We start from the raw sequence: 22,771 nt of genomic DNA on the forward strand, positions 1-22,771 counted from the left end.
CCCCTATAGAGAAATGGCTCCTCCTCCTCTTTTCTTTTTTCCTCCCCTCCTCCCAACAGGTATCATAGATTTGGAGGACTTAGAAATTCCAGATGATCATCAGGAAGTGCTACCTGACCTAGGGGGAAAAGATATCTTGACTCAGCCTGACCAGATCAAAGGAGGGTGGGATCTGGGATCTGATAAATTGCTGGAACTGGAGGGGCGAGGGCTCTTCTCTCTTTCCTTCTGCTGGGGAGCAGGCCTCTTGCCTGGGCTGGGAAGGCAGCAGCCATTTTTTGGACCATGTGCTTAGTCAGGTAATGTGAACTCTTTGAGAATTGCAACCTTCTAAGTTTTACATGCCTACCCTATGTTCAATAACTCCTAGCTAGGGTATGTTAAGATACAGGGGCAGGGGATTTGCGTTTATATTGCCTTTGCTTTGGAAACCCTTGCTCAATCTGGTGCGGTGCTAAAAGATACTTGTGATTTTTCTTTTTAATAAATACTTTTAAAACCTTAGATGAGGAGAATGGTTCTCTGTACCATGAATGCCCCACTGTCTTGATTGTGCTATCTAAACAGGAGAGGGAGGAAGGCTGAGCAGCTTTTCCTTCCTCCGGTCTGCCCTGTGGACCCCAAGAGAGGGGGACCAAGGGAAACTGAGGCAGAGGCCTCACGGTTGGAAAGGAAGCTGGGGAATCCTGATCTTCCCCAGCAGGCAGTCCTCAAATGATCAAGTGGTGGCAGCGGTTTACCCAGAGCAGGGGTAGGGAACCTGCGGCTCGAGAGCTGCATGCGGCTCTTCTGCCCTTGCACTGTGGCTCCACGAGTTTCCAGCCACCAAACTCATCCCGTTGCCCGGCCTCCTGCGAGGCGTAACAGGGCGGGCGCTACTCAACTGCCTGTAACGGCTCGGCTGGGCGGCGCCCACTGTGTTGGCTTCCCCTCTCCTCACTCTGTTCGAGAGCCGGGCGTAGAGCTTTCCTGGCAGCTTCGGGGCGCAGGGCTGAGTCGCTGGCAGGTCATCCTTGCTCTCGTCCCTGCAGGCAGCAGGGCAGGGCGCATCTCACTCCGCCAGCTTCGTCCAGAATGAGAGCAGAATAAAGGTTTTCAAAACCCCATATATATAGTGCGTTGGTCTTTTATTTTAAATGTCAAAAATTATTTGCGGCTCCAAGTGTTTTCTTTTCCCATGGAAAACGGGTCCAAATGGCTCTTTGAGTGTTAAAGGTTCCCTACCCCTGACCCAGAGAGAAAGCTAGCCCTCCCCAGGAAAAGTTGGCAACTCCTGGGAAAGTGCAGAGAGCGGAATAGGGTCTGCCAGGCAAAGCAAGCCTGTTTCACCACACCCTCAATAATGAATTCTTCAGGCATTTGAGGAAGGCATCATGGGTAGCCCAGCTATTGAGGTTCTGTGCCTGCTCCAAGCGTAGCACACAGAGTGAAAGAAAATTAAAACCAGCGTAACAACTGTGGGCAGAAGGGAAAACAGGAGTGTTAGCCTTGCTCTCCAGAGATAGTCCAGCCCCCTTCTCTCGATAATCACCATTTTAAAAAAAATAGCCTTTATGGTGGCAAAAGGGAAAATATGTCAGTATATCATCATACTGCTGAGTGAGGAGTTAAAGATGAATTAGGGATGGCAGATGGGGAGGGAGAGACTGGCCACAGTGGTAGGGAAAAGATGAATTAATTCTTCATTACAATGCCACTTCCCAGATGAAATTAACCTCCAGTTACTTTAAAACCCAGGAGAAGATATGCAGAATCTGGGTACTCATCCTTTTATGTTCCAGGACTTTAAGTAGCTTGGGGGAAGGGTTCCAACTGGGAAAGCATCATGGAAGGAAGTGCTGGGACCCCAGTCAACATTCCCTTCCCTCCCATGGTTATTTTTAAAGGCCAAAAGTTAAGTTTGGACATCACAGAATTCCTGACTCACATAAGAGTTCAGCGTTAAGCCTCCTTCCAGTGCAGCAGGACACAGGGATGACCTGAAATTCAGCTGGGTTCTTGGCACTTTTGGTCAACATTATTCAAATATTATATCACCTGCTGAAAGGTAACATAGTAAATAACTTAACTCAGGGGTCTCCAACGGAGCACCCACCAAGTGCTTTTAGGATGGGGCTGAATAGGGCCAGCCAAGCTTCTGATAAGACCAGTGGAGATCTGACAGGCAGCTGCAGATATTTTTAAGTGTTGCTTTAACAGAAGCCGTGACCACAACACAAGGATATGCATTGTTTTACTGAAGTTAAGCTGTGGCAATCATTTTGTGGCTGGCTCTGCCTCCTGTAGCAGCCCTTTTGTCCCAGCAGAAGTGAAGCCAGGAACAGCCCACGCCCCTCTCCATTCTGTGCCTGGTGCACTCCCTATTTCTCTCAGTGCCCACTTCGCTTCTGCAGCCAACAGGGTGTAAGGAGCAGAAAGGCCAAAAGAGGCAGAAATGAGAGCTGTTCCTTTGTGGCAGCCATTTTGTTGCTGTACCCACCATGCGATGTCAGAGTTCCAAAAGTGCCCACAGGCTGAAAAAGGCTGGGGACTCCTGACTTAAGCATATAAGACCACTTGTATTTTGCTGTTTCACAGAACAATTACACCCTATCACCTCAAAAACCAGGGGCTGACAATGACTGGGAAAACAGTGGAAGGCATTGGGGATGCTCTCTCTAAGTCCCTTCTCATGGACATTTCACGTTACACAGGTACTTTCCATTACTCCCTACTCAGAGGGAGAGAGGTTTGCACTCTGTGGCTTTTGTCCATCATCTTCTTACTAACCTTCCCAGAAAGTCATCTTTGTCAACATCTTTGTCATACAAGTCAAATTCCACCTCCTGGCCTGGAACATCATTCACTATGACCTGGAGAATGTGAAAAAGAGCATCACAAATTAAGCATGCATTCAGTGTATGTAATGTATTGTATTGTTTTAAGAGTCTGCAGCTGTTGCACTGTAATTGGTAATCAGTAAGTGTGTTATATTGAGCACAGCTGCAGAGTGATTTTAGGCTATGTGTGAGTAGCAGCTATGGAATAAAGTACTATGTTTTGTTCCTCCGACTCCTGTTTCTTGAGACATGACATATTGGCGACGAGGATGAACTTATGAAAGGTCTTGGAAGGTTTTTAGTGAAGTCGCGGAATGTGAAGTAAATTATGGCCTTCTTCAAGGGCAGCTGGAACAGTTTAATTTGGAGTTTCCTTTGAAGTGGCAGGAAAGTTAAGTGAGGCCCGATTGGAATTTTATCTTCTGGCAAATGGCATAACAGACCCAGAAAGGAAAAGAGCTGTGTTTTTGAGCCTCTGTGGTGGAAGGCGGTGTTTGACCTCGCCTTTAGCATTTCGATAGCGCCAAGAGACTTATCAGCAACGCCACTTGTAGAGATATTGAGCTGCATTAAGGAAACCATTTCATTCCCCCAACCGTCAGAAGTTTAGCTTCGCTAGACGGAGTGTTTTTTACAAACGTGATCAGGAGGGGTCACTGAAAGCGATTGCAGATTATGCTTGCAGCCCTTACGACGGTTGGCACCAACAATGCCAATTTCTCCAATTTGGAAGAAATGTTAATGTGGATCGTTTGGTCTGTGGCCTGAGAGAGGCATCATTGCAAAAGTTGCTGCTGGCAAAGACAGACTTGATCTCCTTCCAAACGGCATAAATTAAGAAGCCTTTGAATTTTGAACTTGCTGCAGCCTCTGCACTCGTGAGGTGCGACCGTCAGGAGCACACAGAGACTGCAAACAGCTGGCAGTGAGATCTGTAGACCCTGGCAATGGTGAAATTCAGAGACGATCGCAGCATGGTGTAATGAAGATGGGGAGACCACCACAACAGAGAGGGAGGATGTCAATGCAGGAGAAAAAATGTTTGAGCTTGTGTGGAGCCCCATGAGAGAGAAAGTGTGTAAGAGATTTAAAGAGGCACAATGTTTCCTGTTGTAAAACACTGGGGGGCATTATTGGGAGAGTGTGCAGAGAAAAAAAAGGCATCAAGGACCAAGAAGACATGTTCCCGGCTCATCTGCTACACATTACACTCTGGGTGGATCGACCTTTGCTGGTCCCCATGTAGCTGGCTTGGCTGGCCAACCCCCGCCCACTTGAGTGCAGTGTGATGGTGTGTTCATGCAGCTGGATGTAATTAACCACGTGCAACCCGGTGATCCAGCATAAGTTGACGGTGATCTGTGAGGGATCCAGGATGTCCCTTGTGTGATGGAAGTGGATTCTGGGTCAGCATTCTCCATCGCTTCATGGGACAACTTTATAAGACATTTTGCCCACAGGATGATTTGGACATTAGGATCTGGTGGAAGCTTTACCACTCTCACGGATTATCAAGGACATAGAGTACCTGTGGTTGGCATGTTATGGTAATGTGCATGTGAAATATCCATATGTTTGATGGATGTTTGCAAATTGTTAATAGTGGAAGGAAGGCGGACAAGCCTGGTGGCCAGGCTGGACTGGTTCGGGAGGTTGGGAATTGCAATTACTGGAATTCATGAGGTTAGCAAGTTAACATGGGAGGTGCTAGTGGGAAAGAATTTAAGAGTGTGTTTGCTGAGGGACTGGGGCAGTATAATGTGGGTCCAATTCCTATATCATTGTAGGATTCTTGATCCTTCAGTACCCCCAATACGCCTAAAATCACGCCAGATTCCATTTGCTTTCATGTATGCTTCTAAAGTGGATGCAGAATTAGATCCGGTTTATTGGAACAGGGAATACTGGAACCAGTGGTAAATGCAAAATGGGAAACTCCACCATTGTGACCCCCCCTGAAGGCCAATGGGGATGTGCGCATTTGTGCTGATTATAAGTGGCACAATTAACAAGGCATTGCAGAAAACATCCCGTACTCCAGTGCGCCAGTTGTCAGTCAGTTGTTAGCAACATACTGGCAGGGGAAAAGGTTTTTGCAAAAATTAGATCTAGCGCAGGCATACCAACAGCTGGAAGTGGATGATGCCACTGCAGAAGCCCAGACGATAGTGACTCACAGGGGGCATTCAGAGTAAAGCGGCTGCAATTTACCTGGAGTGAGTGTAGCTCCTGGGATATTCCAGAGCTTGGATGGAAGAAATATTAAGAAACTTTGCCGGAGTCATACCGTGATTTTGATGATGTCTTGATAGTGGGTAGGTGCAACTGAGGAGGAACTGATGACACGGGTACGGAAAGTACCGCCAGTAAGCTTCTCCAGATGTAGGGTTGCTGCGTCAAGCGTTGAAAATGTGTGTGTTTGGAGTAGCTAAGTAGAGTTTTTTTGGGATACATGGTAGATGCAAGGGGAATCCAATTCCCGACATCAGCAAAGGTGCCATGGCGGCCATCCAGGGATGCCCCAGCACCACAGTCAAAGCAAGAGCTACAGGCATACTTTTGGGATTAAGCTAAATTTTACTATTCATTCTTAAAGGTCATAAGGCCATTAGTAGAGCCACTGCACCGCTTATTAGATAAGCTGGGCAGTGTGGCAGTGGACAAGTCAGCATGAGAGAAGGCATTCCGAGATGTCAAAAGATTGTTGTCATCAGAAAGTGTATTGGTTCATTTTGGATGAGAGGAAGCCATTAATTTTGATCGCGGCGATGATGCCTCCCCGTGATGCGATGAGTTGGAGCAGTGTTGAGCCATCAATTGGAGGATATGCGGGAAGCTCCAATTGCGTATTATTCTAGGACGTTAAGTCTACAACGGAGCTGCAATTACGCCGCAAATAGATAAGGAGGCATTAGCAATAGTGGCTGGGGTTACAGCTAGTTTCATGATTACGCATATGGGCGACCATTTGTGATTGTTACAGACCATAAGCCGCTGTTGGGATTATTTCTTCCTCAGAGCGCCAGACACCACAGATATTGTCCCCTTAGAATGCTGGCGGTGGGCAATGTTCCTGAATGCATAATGATTATGTCTTGCAGCACCTTAGCCTGAAAGAAAATTGGGCATGTAGATGCTTGAGTCGCTTAAGCCAGTACAAAGCGGAGGAGGTGCTGCATTCACTACCCCACTTTTGGAGGTTTTGATGTTGGAATCATTATCAGAGCCTCCAGTGCAAGCCGGCAGAAATAGCAGAGAGGCTCAGCTAAGGACTCCAGTGCTTCGCCCGAGTCTCTTGAACTGGGCATGGAAGGGTTGGCCATTGGGTAAGCTAGGAGGAAAATTCAGACCATTTGGAATGAGGCAGCACGGAGATATCTGTCCATTGGCAAGGGTGCTTACTGTGGGGAAATAGGAGTAGCGTGATCCCAGCAGCTTTAAGCGATTAGGGTGCTGGAGGCCTTGCATGTAGGGCACCCTGGAATAGTGAGAATGAAGGCATTTCGTCTCCGCAGTTATGTGTGGTGGCCAAAGATGGATAGTGAAATAGAAGAATGGGTGGCCAGGGTGCAGGGAGTGTCAGATAACGCCGACCTGCTCCCACCCTTGCAGGCCTCTCCCCTTTACCTTATCAATGGGTGGGGAGTCCACAAAAAGACCGTGGTCAAGGGTACATATTGATTTTGCAGGGCCTTCCAAGGCCAGGTGTAAGTTTCATCGAGTGGATTCATATTCCAAATGGCATTAGAAGTAGTGCCAGTAATGTCAATGACATCACAAACAGTAATTAGGGCACTGGCGTAAGTTATTTCTGCAACCCATGGCCTCCCTCGGATAATGGTGGTATCGGATAATGGACAGCTGCTTGTATCCAAGGAGTTTAGAGTATTCCTGGCTAATGGTGTTATTCGCCAGGTTACCTCGGCCCCTTTCTTCATCCGGGCTACTTAGCCGCGGCAGGCAGAAAGCGATGGTGCGCATACAACAAAAGCGATGCATTTCGCGGCTTAATAATAGTAGAGGGGATTGGCACCGCCGGGTTGGCGCATTTTTTTGTTAACATTACAGCACATAACACCGCGGTAATAGCCACCGGGAGGAGTCCTTATGGAGTTGCTAATGAATCGGAAATCTTACGACGCTGTTGGACCGAATGCATCCCGATTCAGTTGATGATCGGCCCACGAAAAGAAGATCAAGCGTTGAAAGCACCTCGACATTTGATAGGGATGATAATGCGGGTATGTCCGAAATTATGGAGCAGGGTCCGTGTTGGGTCCTGTAGCAGTTGTGAGGCAGCCAACAGGGCCTTGTCTTATAGGGTGGAACTGAAGAAGGGCGGGTGATCCGCAGACATGTTGACCAAGTAAGAAAGAGGAGTGCCAGGTCCAATAGTAGATCAGGAACCCCAGGTCCTCGAGGAATCTTTATAGGGCGTTAAGGGCTTAGGATGGGAGATGCAGCATAAGGAAAACAGCAAATAGTCCAATTGTCCCCCGAGGAATCTGGGGCGCTAAGGGGCAGGATGGAGATGCAGGATAAGGAAAACAAGCAAATGGTCCAATTGTTTTGCAGAACCAGGAACAAACACAGACTCAGGAGCCAGAGCGGGAGCTGAAACGATCGCAGCGAAAGAGAATCCCACCAGATTATTACAGGAGTTAGGGGGAAGGAGTGTAATGTATTGTATTGTTTTAAGAGTCTGCAGCTGTTGCACTGTAATTGGTAATCAGTAAGTGTGTTATATTGAGCACAGCTGCAGAGTGATTTTAGGCTATGTGTGAGTAGCAGCTATGGAATAAAGTACTATGTTTTGTTCCTCCGACTCCTGTTTCTTGAGACATGACAGTGTACACAAAACGCACTGCAACACACTCTGGGAAAGTGGCCAGCTAGTACTGCAAAAACGTGAGAGAAAAGGCATAAATCCATAATGAAAAGGGCTAGAGACTTACTTTTTAAATGAATGCTAGCAATTTAGAGAACCTGGTACATTATATCAATATAATGATATTCTAGTATCTATTTTTTTCCCAAATAAAAAGCTGAGGAAGGGAGACCTGCTATGTGGAAGCCCAACTGCTACTGCGCTTTCCTGAAAACGCTGCTTACCATGAGTGGCGTTCTGTGCAGTTTATTCTACATATTCAGCACTGCATATTCAGCACATTTCTGTCAATTTCACCAGGAAAGCACTACAGCTCTCAGTAGAACAAGAAACCGACTAATCGAAGGACCCCTACAAAGTCTGCTTGAAGGACTGACAGAGCATGGAAGTTTTCTGAATACTACCTTTGACTATTGTCCAAGTTAAATTCCTGTGCCTGTCTGTAAAATCCACACAGAAACAAGGAGGATTGTCTGCAAGTGGCGTTTCAAAAAGACTACAACTTGTATGTCACTTTCCCAGCTGTAGATCCACGATAAGAAAATATTGATATTAGGATGTTGTTTCCTTGTTACATTTTAATATAGGATGTATGGTTATGGCACCTATTTGCACTTTTACTCTTTATTAAAAACTGCATTCTAGGTTGATTTGTTATAGTTATTGGCAGCTAGGGTACAGTGGGTTTCCTGTTTGCTGAGGTCATTACATTGTACACATTTTCTTTGTGCAGTGATGAAAACAAATGTGTTTAATTGTCTAAGATCAGCAAGCATCCAAGATCAGAGATGTAAAGGGCTTGTGAAATTACTGATTTTCATCCATGATTCTACTGGGAACAGAATTTATTTAAATGAGTTTACCCCCACCTTTCTGTATGAAATAGCCAAGGTAGTTTACAGTCTTGGATAAAACCATTTAAAACATATATTATCAAGTACTAGTACTAGTGCAGGAGTTGTGTAAAAAATATTTTACTTCGGCTGGGATTGCATGTATATGAAAATTTGAAGTTCATCTAGGAAACATTTTCATTTGATGGTTCAGTTTGTTTGATGGAGAACACAGAAGAACATTTTATTCTACAGTGCATCAATTAATAAGTCACCGTGGCACTGTTTAGATCACACAACTGTCATTGATAATCTTATGCAACACACAGTTTGAGAAATCCATATTGAGGGGCTGAAGAGAGAGGCATTTGGTCCTGCAGCTTCTTGAGGAACTTCTACATTTGCACTCTAGCTCCATATGCACCAATGGGGTGTTGTGTTCCTAGGAAAGCCACAAACTTCCCCATGCATATGATTTCCACTTGCAGTATGGACCAGTAGTTAGAAGAGAACCTACCTACTACAAGGTATCTAGATTATTCAGAGAGAAATCCCTGAACAAACAAAACATACAGTTCTAGTTTTCCACAATCTGTCGTTTTGGATGCATTCTGACACATGCCTTATGAGTTGGACTAACACACTGCCAGGTATCCATCTGGCACCCATCTGTGCTGCAAAAAAAGCACCGGGGGGGGGGGGGGGGGGGGGGTAAGCAAAGTACAAGGTGCAGTATCATTCCTCTTTGAAGCACAGTCATTTTCACATAGGGAACAAACTGTATGCCTTGTTTAAACTAGTCCCAGCCAAACCAGTCATTTGCCATTAGTCAGGACTGAGAGGGCCCAATAGCGCCCATCCTGAAAAGGGAAGGGGGCATTCTTACCTCATAGATCTCACTCCAGCGGGGGTTGAGCTCCTCTTTGATGACACGGCTGCGGAACTTCTGGCCACCCAAGCGCACTTTGACGTAAGGGTCCGACTTGCCCTTGATCATCCCACCCATGAAGTTATCCTTGGCAATGAGGTTCTCAGCCTCCAGAAGATGAATACGAATCACGTTCTGAGGGCAAGATTACATGAGGGCAAGTTCAGTATGCCTGACAGAACTGCAATGATCGTCATATGCTTCAGGGAATTTTTTCACTGGGGTCCCTCAGCCAGCCTGCATTTTTAAGAAAGCAACACAAGTCTCTTTGGCAAAGAAGTGGGGAGAGGATGAAATGTGATTTGACTTTAAGAGTACCTGGTTCCTGTAATTACTTTATTCATTTGTACTCCAATGGAAACCCAATGGGGACCCAAAATAACTTACATCATTCTCCTCTTCTCCATTTTATCCTCACAACAACCTTGTGAGGTAGGTTAGGGCCAGAGAGTGTGACTGGTCCAAGGTCATCCAGCAAGCTTCCATGCCATTGGGGAACTTGAACCTGGGTCTCCCAGATACTAGTCCAACACTCCACATTGTGAGACAATATACATCTGCACAACAGATGCCAGGGTCACACAGCGGAGAAATTTGGTTTTCTAACCTACTTGTCGGTTCCCAGGCTGGCTTCTATTAGAGACAGGATGTTCTGATCCAGTCCAGCAAGTCAGAGGACAACAGAAAGCATTTATTGCTGCTTTTTTCATAACAGGGAGCTATTTATGTTTACATGTCGGCTTTGGGAAAGTCCTTGCTGAAAATAACATTGGGCTGATAAGATCAGTAATTTATTTGAATGAAAGATCATCTTTTTTTAAGCAACACTGGAGACTGTAAATAAGAAAGTTCTATCTGTTTTTGAACCTGGTTAATAATGATCCTATGACAGACTTTTAAATATTTATTCTGGCTTAATCAAAGCCATATATTTATAAATTTCTTTCTTAAAAACCAGCCTGATCCTGATCTTCATGCCCTCTCATGACTGTATGTGCTGTATCTCACCCAGCAGGGCAATGACTTGGAAAATAACAGCCTTCTCCATGGCGTGATCTTACCTCAGTGCCAAACTGGGCATCAGGGCTGGCTGCAAGAGGCCGAGGAGTCTTGTCAACGCTGCTGCCGACACAGGCACTTTCGGTAACATTCAGAGATCCTGGAGGACATGGCCGGGGGGTCAGGCCACCTTCAGGGGCATCAAGATATAAGACCTACAGAAATAGCAGCATACAGGGCTGAATCAGGATGGAAAGCCAATTTATGTTGCAGGTGAATAAGAAGCAGAGTTTGGATTTATATCCCCCTTTCTCTCCTGTAGGGAGACTGTAAAGGAAAGGGACTAACAAACACCTTTCCCCTCCTCTCTCCACAACAGACAACTTGTGAGGTAGGTGGGGCTGAGAGAGTTCTGAAGAACTGTGACTAGCCCAAAGTTACCCAACAGACTTTATGTGTAGGAGTGGGGAAACAAGTCCAGTTAACCAGATAAGAATCTGCTGTTCAAATGGAGGATTAAGGAATCAAGCCTGGTTCTCCAGATTAGAGTCCACCTGCCCTTAACCACTACACCATGCTGGCTCTCCATTGGTCCACTGAAGGAAAGACTCATGCAATACTGTTCCCTAACACCTCCTTCCCCATAGCAGAGGAAGTCCTGCTGCAAACCTGGACACTAGATAATCACATAGAAACCCAGTGTATTTGCCACTCCCAAGCGACTGCACCACTTCTAAAAGGCCCATCTGAAGATTGCTTGCAGCACAAAAGGGATCCCTTGCAATGCAGAGGGGAAACGATTCAACTTACAGGCAAAGCGGTAGTAGGAAGCAAGAGAGAAAAAGACCTAGTCTTCATCCCTGTCCAAAATAGTCAGTATCTACCTCATGTTGCCTCCACACAGACGTTTTTCTCCATGTCCCTTGCAGCAAACCACCCCCCCGCCCCCCGCCCCCCAGCATTCTAGGGGGAGAGGTGCTCCTAGTGACATTGTCACGCAGTCATTCACCTTCTGGGTTTTATCCTACTGCACAGTATGTTTTCTGAAACCTTTTATGATACAATCTCTTCAGGAAGATTGTACTCAGCGTGGCTTTGGGATTTATTTGACTGAAGATTTCCACATCTCCCTGCCCTCATTCAGCACCATATTCAGCTCCATTTCCCCTCATATCCAACTTTTCCTCACTTGCCACTGGCTGTCTTTTGCTGCCTTCCCCACCCCCACTGGTAGTAGAAAGATATAGCATCATTACATTATAGCAATATCTCAGTCACTAATTTAAATAAATAAATAAATGAGGCCAGGGAAATGGCAGACACAAGAGGATACTGCACAGAATTCCCCCCTTGTGGATCCTCCAGCGGTCACCATGAATGCCTCTGCATTTCCAGCAGCAAAGAGAATACAACAAGGACTCATAGTCATTAACTGCAACCTATCCTTTTCTCTTCTCTTCTCTTCTCTTTCCATTTTCTTTTTCTTAAAAAAAGTTTCAAATGCATTTCAAACATTTCACTGCAGTTTTATATAAAGTATCTTGAGAATCAGATATTGGGCTAGGCTCATTGTGGCGAACCTATGGCACTCCAGGTGTTCATGGACTACAATTCCCATCAGCCCCTGCCAACATGCCAATTGGCCATGCTGGCAGGGGCTGATAGGAATTGTAGTCCATGAACATCTGGAGTGCCATAGGTTCGCCACCACTGGGCTAGGCAGAAAAGGGAAAAAGTTATCTCAGTTATCATGATCATCGCCACTGACAACAACCACACTGTCATAATCAGTGGCAGCCCCTAAATGCAACACTGAAACACCAAAGTCTTTTACCCGCATAATGAGTTTCATGTAGATGCGGCTGTTGGGTCCAGAGTTCTCCAGCTGGAACCCTTGGTCAAGGGTCAGATTGTCAGCACTCAACAGACGAGACAGGGGGATAGTGACAGAGCCCAGTGTAGTCTGCCGGTTGTCATCTTTGACCTGAAGGAGGAACAAAACAGTTTTTGTTACTGCCTCCTTGGGAAGAAAAACAGATAGGACTCAGACAAACGGCCAAAACCTACCTGTATGTCAATATCGTCTTTGGCTGGGTTTTGCAGAAAGAAATGGAAGGCATCATCCCAGACAGGGGAGACAGTGTTATAGACAACCTGGTAGGGTGAGAGGCCAGAGAATGACTAAGTTGCTAGTGGTTCCTTCAAAGAGAGACAGAAATAGAACTAACTTCTGCAGGTCATCTGCCATCTAAGCATCTAATATCCAGAAGTTATTTTGGCAGGTCACCCCCTCAGCAAGAAACTGCGGTTTAGAAGCTGCTGCCCTCTGAAGAAGGTAAATCCATCCTGCCAGTGGTACAAGCAGCAAGGGGTAACTACACTGGATGATGCTCTAATGACAGCAAAAGAGACATTACTTGGGACATTTTCACCTTGCAAACCCAGATCTGTTTATCCAAGATATCTCCACCAAAGAATTACAGCTGGGGAAGTCCAGAGGGTAACAACTACTAAACCTCACACTTTTTTGGTAAGATGCTTCACATCCTTTTGAGAAGAGACAGCATGATAAAAACAAAATACATATTCTCTTACCCTGCTCTCACGAGTGACATCTTGGATAGAGAGTTGTACAACAGGATTGGCCGCCTTGAGGGATTTTTTCAACTGTGGACAGTCAAGAAACAATGAACCAAGGGCTCGTCCAGAACAATATGAAAATTAACAGGATACTATAAACAAGGAAGTCCACTTCTGCTTTTATAAAATCTTGTGCCAATAAGGGACGCAATGAAAAACCTAATCTGCTGTTAGAGAACTATTTTTTCTTGGGGGGTTTTATGAGCCAAATGCGTTTACAACAACAAGAATAGTCTCTTAAATATTTTTTCTGGATTCATTTCTAATCTCAAAATATATCTTAAAAATGCTAAAAATCCTTCCATACAAAAAGTATCCAACACATTTAACTGTTTCTGTTAAACCAGCCAATAAGAACATAAGAAAGAGGATCAGACCAGAGTCTATCTAGTCCAGCACTCTGCTCCTCGCAGTGGCTCACCAGATGCCTTTGGGAGCTCACATACAGGATGTGAAAGCAATGGCCTGCTGCTGCTGCTGCTCCCGAGGACCTGGTCTGCTAAGGAGGATCAAGATTGGTAGCCATAGATTGACTTGCCCTTCATAAATCTGTCCAAGCCCCTTTTAAAGCTACCCAGGTTAGTGGCCATCACCACCTCCTGTGGCAACATATTCCAAACGCCAATCACGCGTTTGTTTTGCTTTGTTTCTCGTTTTGCTTTGGTCCTGTGCAGGTTCTCCAACTCCTTGATCTTTTAAGCAATAACCATAACTTCTCATTTCTTACTATTTCTAAATGCAGAGGTGGAACCAACTTGCAAATGTTTAAATTCCTCCCATGTACCCCCCCAAAAGTTCATGCTCCATTACATTAAAAGAAAATAAATCTATTAATTGAAGAGATTATTAATAGCTATTGCAGTATGATCATATCAGTTTCACACTCAGCCAACTTCCTAACAATAGCTGGTGTCCCAGAGTAAAGATTAATTTCTGAATAGCTATAATGAACTATTTCAACATAAGTAGACTGGGGTTCATGGACCTTTGGAGGTCCATGTTGGCATTATAGTAGGTTTGCAAGTCCTTTTTAAGGACAGAGAGTAAGTCCCTCTCACATCCATTTAGCTGACATGAAAACACAGCCCTTTCAGTTTTCTAGGGAAGGTGGTAGACACTCTTCACCTTAGCAAAGAGAGATGGAACTGACTTTTCCCTCTTTCAAAGGGTGAAAGCTCAAAGAGCCATTCCCTCCCCAGACACTAGTTTCCAGATCACCTTACTGCCTATATTTTCTCTTTTAACAACAAATCAAATTGAATTCTGTTTTTAAACCCCTTAATCATTTAGAATGAGGTGAGATAAGAAACTTAAATGCATACCCACACATCTGAACAGCCTTGTCTAGATGATGACAGAGTCAGTTACATCAAAAATTCCATACGAAGGGGTTTCTTACTACTCACCGGGAGTTCTTGTGCCTTGTCCAGATAGACAACCAAGATGGCAGCTGATGGAGGCTCTGGCTTTGAGGAGATAGTTTTGTTCCTCTGAAGAACCTTCAACAACAAACAAGAAAGAAAAATAACATTTAGCCAGCTCTGAATCTCTCCTCATAATGTTCCTAGTTGGTTCACCTGTTGGATCAAGACTTGCTCTCAATGGAAAATACAGATTTCACCATGCATATCTGTAAAAATCTTCTTCTTATCTCTCTTTTCAACCCATCTGAACTCAAACCAGACTGCAGGCATAACTTTAACACTGAGGCTTCCCCAGTTAGCTCCCCAACGTCATATCTTCCAGCCCAGTCTTCCACTAAAGTCTACTGCCCCCATAGAATCAGAACCAGGACACCTGGTCCCCTGTTTTAACTACTATGCAGCTCCGATACTGAATTTGCTATCTCCGGTCTTGAGTCCATGCAGGTTCCTTTCCTTTCCTTGAGCAGCCTTTTCTCTATGGGAACACTTTGTAGGAAGGACTGTGAAGAAAGCCACACTCACTCAAGAATACTTGCTATCTCTACTTTAAAAGAATCTTCTGTAAGAGGGCTGAGGTGGACCTCTGCTTGACATCTTGGGAGAGCTCTTGCCAGTTACCATGGACAATGGGCTGTACCCAATCATCCAGTCTCTGGAAACAGTGTTCCCACATTTTTCTCCATGCCACCAGCTCCTTCTGACACCTGGATCAACCATCCACGGAGTCAGAGGACCTGTTCAGAGGAGCCACACGTGGAATGAGCAGGAAGGAGGGGCAGACACTGTTGTTCCTCCTCCAGCAGCAGCAAGAGCAGCTCTCCTGAAAGAGGGAGCAATTTCCTTATTCTTTCACCATTCCCTCCAATTCACACAGCCACCATTCTCTCCATACATGTCATGTGACCCTGGGAACAACCTTTTCAGAAAGTGCTTCATAAGAACAGAGAAGGAGGAGGGGAATTGTTTGTATGAATGGTTCTTCGTATGAATGGTTGGATACAAGCCAATCTTACCTTAAAAGGATCAGTGGAATGACACAATATAATGCAGCTTTTTATATTCATTTGGGGAGACAATAAAGCCAACATGTAACCCTGAACTGCAAACTTATCCATCCCAAATTAGATCCATTGTTATTCTTACCTCATCCAGCTTGGAGGAACCTGGCATCAAGGTAAGCCACTCCAGGCGCAGATGCACACGTGCCCGGCCACCATCTTGCAAGGGGAACCACTGCCAAGAAGGAGAATCAGGAACATCAGGGCCTTGCTTACTGACAGTCAATGAGATGTCCTTCTAATCATACTACCCATCTCCATAAATCCCTCTCTGCTGCCATCAATTACAGCTCCTCTAGCCTTCACAGTCAGCCAACCACTTCTATTTCATCACACCACTCCTCTCAAGGGTTGAGGTGGAGATCAAGGGCCTCAAGAACCACCAGCCATCTTCACCAAGCCATCCCTCTCCAGCCTTCCTCACTTCCTTATAGCCAATAAAAATCAGACTCCACTGTTGACCTGCTGCTTGACTCGGATAATTTCATCATGCTCACCTCCTCTAGCACATGAGCCCTGGACACCTCCCCAAGGTCCAGCTTCATCCTAGGAAAGGAAAGAATAGTGGTTTATCTGCTTTTCTCTGCATTTCAAGCAGTAACACCAAAAGCGCAGCAGGTTAAGTGACCACCGGTCACATAGGTCCCATTAGATATCACCTCATCTCCAAGAAGATTCTATTTCCAGAACTGAGGACCAAGTCATTGGCTTTCCGACTGGGGTCTTAATTGCTCTGGCTCACTGGTTAGCTCCCAATCTTTTCAGCATCAGAAGAACAACAACAAAGGCCTAGAACTCAGCCTCAACTAGGCCACATTCTCCTGCCAGAGCTGGAGACAGAATCTAGCCTCTCACCTGCCCAAGAAGTCATCCTGATCAGGGTCCTTGTCGTACAGCTCCACCTCCAGTTCCTGTCCCGGTACCTCATGTACAATGAACTGTGGGGATAGTGGGGTGGGAGGTCAGAGCCGACACCAACTACTGTGTAGGCTGGAGCGGTGCTCTTCAAACAGCAAAATGAAGGGAACGACAGTTGTGTTGTATGAAGAGGAAAAAGCTAAGTCACGAAGAAAAGACAGAATGGAGGTCGAGATCCTCTTAGATATGTGTACTAAAGTTGCTACCTAGGGGAAGGGGGTGGCTAATTACCTCATACGTCTCATTCCATGTGGGGTTGAGGTCTTCATCAATGACCTTGCTGGTAAAGACCTGGGTACCCACTCGCACAATGGCATATGGGTCTGATTTGCCCTCAATCATCCCCTTGATGTATTTATCCTTCGACTGTAGATCTTTGGCCTCTATCAGATGCACACGGACAACACCCTAGAGAAGAGAAAGTGCATCAGGTACAAGGGTGTTTTTTTTTAATTCAGAAGCCTTTATTTACACACACACGCGTGCGCACAAACACTCTGGAGTTAGTCTTACCCTGGGCACAGGAGAGCGGAGCTCAGCTGCGTCATGCAGGTCAGGGATCAATGGGATGAGCAAGCGGTTGGGCAGAACCAAGAAAGAGGCAATGGAGTCCATAATCATTGTGTCAGAAACTGAGCTGCAGAAGAAAGCTTTTTAACATAGCACCCACATACCTGCTATACTGCCCCCTAAAATTTTCCCATGTGCCTAAACTTTTCCCATGTGCCTTTCCCATGTGATCCTGAACAACAATATCATTCCAGGAAACTTCCTCCTGCAACCACACATTCCTCCATTCCCTCATAATTTATTTTTGTTTATTTATTCTAGATATTTATATCGCACTTCTCTCTCCAATGGAGAACCCAAGCAGCTTATAACATAACTGTTCTCTCTTCCTTTTTATTTTCACAACAACCTGGAAGGTCGATTAGGCTGAGATAGGGGGACCATTTTCCTTTCCTGGCTGTGCAAAAACCCCAAATCTGAAGCCACTATAAGGTGAACAAGGTCACCCAGCAAGCTTCTACAGCAAAGTAGGGACTTCAAGATCCTAGAACCATTATCAAGAACCTTTGAACCATTATGCAATGCTGACTCTCTAATCATGCCTCCTCACTTCACAAAGTTCTCTCTAAGCAAGTTCAGTTTTATATATGGCAGAAATTTTGAAATACTCCCCGCTACTGATTTGTTTTGGCCAGAGTCACACTGTTCTCACTAATTTATTTCTATCCCACCTTTCTTCCCATTGGGGATCTATTTGAATGGAAAGCACAATAACTGTTTTCATGCAGTTTCCTTTTCTGGCTGGAAAAAATCCCCAAATCTGAAATTACTATAAGGTGAACAATTTACCTCAACCCAGGGATATCCAAGAGGTTGGTAAATCCAGTCCAGTTAATGTCCAGAGTCTGCAAAGGAAGGAGACACATTTTTATACCAGTCATAGAAATACTTTGTAAGGTGAGGGTATGCAACCCCCCCACCCCCATGCCGTTGCATCCAGGGTAATCTGACACCCCGCCCCCTTCCCCCTTGCAGATATGCCACTGTATGGGATGCAAAGGCCCGACCTGGATAGCCCAGGCTACCTTGATCTTGTTAGATCTTGGAAGCTAAGCAAAGTAAGCCCTGAGTAGTAGTTGGATGGGAGACCACCAAGGAATACCAGAGCTGTGATCCGGAGGAGGGCAATGGCAAACTGTCTCCAAAAGTCTCTTGCTTGAAAACCCTATGGTGTTGCTGTAAGTCAGTTGTAACTTGATGGCCAAAGGGGGGGGGGGGATGTGATCATATTGACCTCTGGATCACAAACCAAACATATTGATCTATGGATCACAAACATTCAATCCGATCTATAGAAAAGCCGCATGAAAACAGGCTGGAGGAATACTTACTGGCCGGCGAATGAAGAACACACTGAGTGCCCCGACAATAGGGACGTCACCAATGAGAGGTTCCAGGATGACCCGCAGCATGCCATGCATCTGGGGGGAAAAGAAGATTGACCCTTGGTTGGTTTCCAACCGACATGATTTTAATACCTGTACTTTGCAGCAAATAGAAGATAACATTTATTTAATTCATTTACACCCCACCTAATGGGCATCAAAAACGCTTATATCATTCTCCTTTCTTCTGTTTTGCCCTCATTACAACCCTGTGATGTAGGCTGGACTGAGAAAGTGTGAGTGGCCCATGATCACCCAGCGAGCTTCCATGACACAAGGGGGGGATTTGAATCTGGGTCTCCCAGATACTGCTCCAAAACTAACTAACTCAATACTAGAACCAGGGGGCATACATTGAAAATGCTGGGGGGAAGAATTAGAACTAATAAAAGGAAACACTTCTTCACGCAACGTGTGATTGGTGTTTGGAATCTGCTGCCACAGGAGGTGGTGATGGCCACTCACCTGGATAGCTTCAAAAGGGGCTTGGACAGATTTATGGAGGAGAAGTCGATTTATGGCTACCAATCTTGATCCTCTTGATCTGAGATTGCAAATGCCTTAGCAGACCAGGTGATCGGGAGCAACAGCCGCAGAAGGCCATTGCTCTCACATCCTGCATGTGAGCTCCCAAAGGCACCTGGTGGGCCACTGCGAGTAGCAGAAAGCTGGACTAGATGGACTCTGGTCTGATCCAGCTGGCTTGTTCTTATGTTCTTAGTACACCACACTGGTTCTCAATAAAAGTGCCAAAAGACTCACAGAATGTCCCCGAAGCTCGTAAAATATCACTGGGTGGTGTCATTCCTTCCGAAAAGCAGTAGAGGGAATGCTTTCACCCTGCGTACAGCATGCCTCTAGGATTAACCCTTAATTTAGGAACCAGGTAGAATGAGGAGGAGGTTGGGAATTTCTTTCACATGTCATTTTGAAGGGAATGAACACCAATAAAGAGATGGATGGAGCAGCCCTTATTTTCTCCCTGAGGTTACTGTACCTTTAAAATTGAAACAAGGAACTCAGCTTGGATGGATGGAAGACTAAACACTGAATTATCAGAAGAAAGAGGGTATGGGCAAGGAAGCAATGCCATTTTAAGGAAAGCCAAGGTAGAGACATACAGTGGAACTGTTGTGAGCTTGCACTGATACTTTATAGGCGGAAGAGAAATGTCTAATGCCACAAGACAGACTAGGTCAGGATGCTGAGAGGAAATCCTCCCTAGAGCACACACAGCATCATCAGCAATCACATCAGCCTCTCTACTGCCCGTATCTAATCTCAATCCACTGAGTCAAGATACCGTTCTCAGCGGTCATGGCAGTGGGTGATCTCCCACTGTTGTACTCTGGCCCCTCTCTTCAGACCAGAAGCAAAAATGAGTGGGGAGGGAGACAATATTATAGAATCTATGACGCTCTGGATGTGAACCCTTCACATCCTTCTTTTTTTACGAGTGACTGGGGAACGCTGAGAATGTTAGTGATGCTGTGATATTTTCTCTAGTCTCTGCCCCCCAAATGCTCCTAACTGGCAACCTTTTTCTCAGCCATGGTACATCTTACCTGCATGCCCTTCACCCCAGCCTTACAGAAATACTTCTTCACTTCCACATCAATCTGAACATCACCGACATAGCTACAGCACAGAGAAAGACAGTGATATGAAGCGCCCAGAGAATTCAAAGAAACCTGTTAAATCTGACAACAATGAATCTTTGATAATCCCCTGTCCTCCACATGGCAGAAGTCCCAATATGACCTACAAATACAAGTGGCAATGGGTCTACACACAACCTCTGCCTTTCTGTGAAGAGGGCTCACAGGAAGCTGAACCAATCTACCTCCTTCTTTCCATGAACCGATAAAGTGCCAGCTGGGCTGATTAACTGGAAGGAAAGACGCTTCTCCCTCTAGTTATCTGTCCTACCCTTCTTAACAATAGTCCTGAAAATTCAAAGAGGCTGAGAGGCACCTCACAGTCACCTAGTAAGTTTCACCGACAGGGGCCTTAAATTTCCTGGCTCTCCTGCTAGCTTAACCCACCTATCAGACAGGTAAATCTCTGAAGCCACTGGGGGAGGGGGGGGAGGATTTCTTCCCCTCCCTCTGTTTTTCTTCAACATGTTGGGGGAAATTGAATTATATGCAACATTTATTTTCCTATCAAATCTAAAGTTGCTCTACTGCTTCAACAACATAAAATGAATTATTTATAACTTCGTATAAAACTATTAATGTATTAATGGGATTTAGAAATACAGCAGTGCAATCCTAAACATAGTTACAATCTTCTAATTTCAGGCAGCCCAATCCAAAGGGGGTGGTGGTGGTGGTAGAGTAATGGCCGGAGACAGTGCTGCAGCAATGCATGTGTGCTGCCTCCAATGTGGTTTCAGATGGTGTTCGAAGAGAGAAGCATTTCAAAAAACACAACTGCCTGAAAAGTCCCATTGGGAAGTCTGACTTATGCTACGCTTTCGGGTGGTATAAGTTGGTTGCTGGCATAGGGGGTATTTACAGCCTGAAAGTCCTTTTGGAGCTGATTGACTCCACCTCAGGGAACATCTCAGAACGTTGGTGCAGCCTCTGGAAGCACAGGAATTATGGCATTGAGGAGCACTGACTGGTTATTGTGCTGCAGCACCCTGTGCCAGGGAAAGTCCCTCAGCGCCAGCAGCCATGCCACTTTGCATGGCACTGATGGCACAGGCACTGGTGCAACCCTTCCCCCACTTTCAATGCCATTTTGCCCCGTCCCCTTTGGACTGCATAGTTATAGCCCCATCGAGGAGCCAGGCATCAAGTTGCAGCGCTGCAGCTGCCCCAAGCGGCACAGAATGGTTGGAAAACTCAGCCTCCCCACCGCCCAGGAGCCTCTATGGGCCTCAATAGACGCACACCCACCTGAAAGGGCAGTTTAAGTTCAAAGCAATGTCAGCTCCTCCCCTGGCCACACCCCCGACCTGCCCCAGGGAGGCTGGCGAAGTGTTCAGTGCTGCAATCCAGCGATGGGAGGGCAGCTGCAAACCGATGGGACTGCCCCTCTGCTAGGGTAAGTGCCCCAGGGAGGGCAAATCCACCAATGTGGTGGCGCACTGCTTTAAGGAGTGGATTCAGCCTCCCTCCATTTCAATGGGGCTCTTATGGTGTAATCCAGAATAGAGTTACTCCAGTCTAAGCCCACTGATTTCAATGGGTGTAGACTGCAGTAACTCTGTTCTAGATTGCACTGTTAGACTCCTACAAGCAAAACTGCTAATATGTCCAGTACTTGAGGTAGAGCTATAAACGACTGTATCCTCTGCTGCGTTAGCACATGTATATTACTTTTTGCTGTCTGAGATGTGGGACAAAATAAAAGATGAGATTAGAAAAAAGTGTATTATTTGGACAGAGCCATATTTGGATATACTCTATAACACTGAAAATGCTGAACTCACTACATTAATACATTATAGCATAGTAAATGTTACACAGGTTTTCAGTATAGCTGGAAGTTATAATCTAATTCTGTAGATTGCCTTACATAGAAGTGTTCATGCTCTGAATTTTGAATAAGAAATACCAGATCCTAAAAAGCATTCCACTAATTCCAAGAGAGATTTTTCACAAGTTTTTTCCTGTACTCCCCCAAATTGCCCAATTTTTCCATTGGGAATACTAAAAAAAAATCCCCAAAAGATGCCTCCTTCCCAAATCAGACTGTTTATTTCCAGGGTTTCCTATCTGTATCTCTTATCCATTGGATCTTGATGCAATTCGTACTTCCCCGATTCAGGAAGGTATCCTCAGGATGTGCACTTTCCCAGGGAAGAATATACAGAACACATCCAAAATGTTAAAATACAGCTCATCTGAGAGCGAGCTCTACGCTTTTCTGGGGAACCAACATACCAGGGTAATAAAGCCTTATGCTCACCTGACTGTTAGGTCCAGCAGGATCTGATTCTTGTTCGTGCCACTGTGAACCTGGACTCCAAGGATTTTGAGTGGCTAGGAATTAAAAAAGAAGAAGAGGAGGAGGAGGAGTTTGGATTTATAAGGAGACTCAAAGGGGCTTACAATCTCCTTTTCCTCCCCCCTCCCCCACCACAACAAACACCCTGTGAGGTGCGTGGGGTTGAGAGCTCCGAAGAACTGTGACTAGCCCAAGGTCACCCAGCTTGCATGCGTTGGAGTGCACAAGCCAATCTAGTTCACCAGATAAGCCTCCACAGTTCAAGTGGCAGAGCGGAGAATCAAACCTGGTTTTCCAGATTAGAGTGTACCTGCTCTTAACCACTATATCACTAAAAGATGGGAGGAAT

The 22,771-nt window shown here is 45.5% G+C and overlaps 1 protein-coding gene across 1 annotated transcript in view; it reads right to left on the bottom strand.

The window, feature by feature from the left end:
- The window catches only part of ESYT1 (extended synaptotagmin 1), a 72,379-nt gene that overhangs the window by 18,208 nt on the left and 31,400 nt on the right, over positions 1–22,771 (bottom strand). The window contains exons 4-19 of the mRNA XM_048489628.1: positions 22,384–22,457; positions 20,028–20,100; positions 18,409–18,498; positions 17,867–17,922; positions 17,021–17,144; positions 16,739–16,915; positions 16,445–16,527; positions 16,087–16,135; positions 15,675–15,764; positions 14,514–14,606; positions 13,063–13,134; positions 12,535–12,621; positions 12,302–12,451; positions 10,530–10,682; positions 9,427–9,603; positions 2,770–2,852 (exon numbers count right to left, since the gene is read on the bottom strand). Coding sequence (XP_048345585.1) covers positions 2,770–2,852; positions 9,427–9,603; positions 10,530–10,682; positions 12,302–12,451; positions 12,535–12,621; positions 13,063–13,134; positions 14,514–14,606; positions 15,675–15,764; positions 16,087–16,135; positions 16,445–16,527; positions 16,739–16,915; positions 17,021–17,144; positions 17,867–17,922; positions 18,409–18,498; positions 20,028–20,100; positions 22,384–22,457 — 1,631 coding nt within the window. The remainder of the gene's footprint in view (positions 1–2,769; positions 2,853–9,426; positions 9,604–10,529; positions 10,683–12,301; positions 12,452–12,534; positions 12,622–13,062; positions 13,135–14,513; positions 14,607–15,674; positions 15,765–16,086; positions 16,136–16,444; positions 16,528–16,738; positions 16,916–17,020; positions 17,145–17,866; positions 17,923–18,408; positions 18,499–20,027; positions 20,101–22,383; positions 22,458–22,771) is intronic.

Source organism: Sphaerodactylus townsendi, linkage group LG03, assembly GCF_021028975.2.
Source record: "Sphaerodactylus townsendi isolate TG3544 linkage group LG03, MPM_Stown_v2.3, whole genome shotgun sequence".
Lineage (NCBI taxonomy): Eukaryota > Metazoa > Chordata > Lepidosauria > Squamata > Sphaerodactylidae > Sphaerodactylus > Sphaerodactylus townsendi.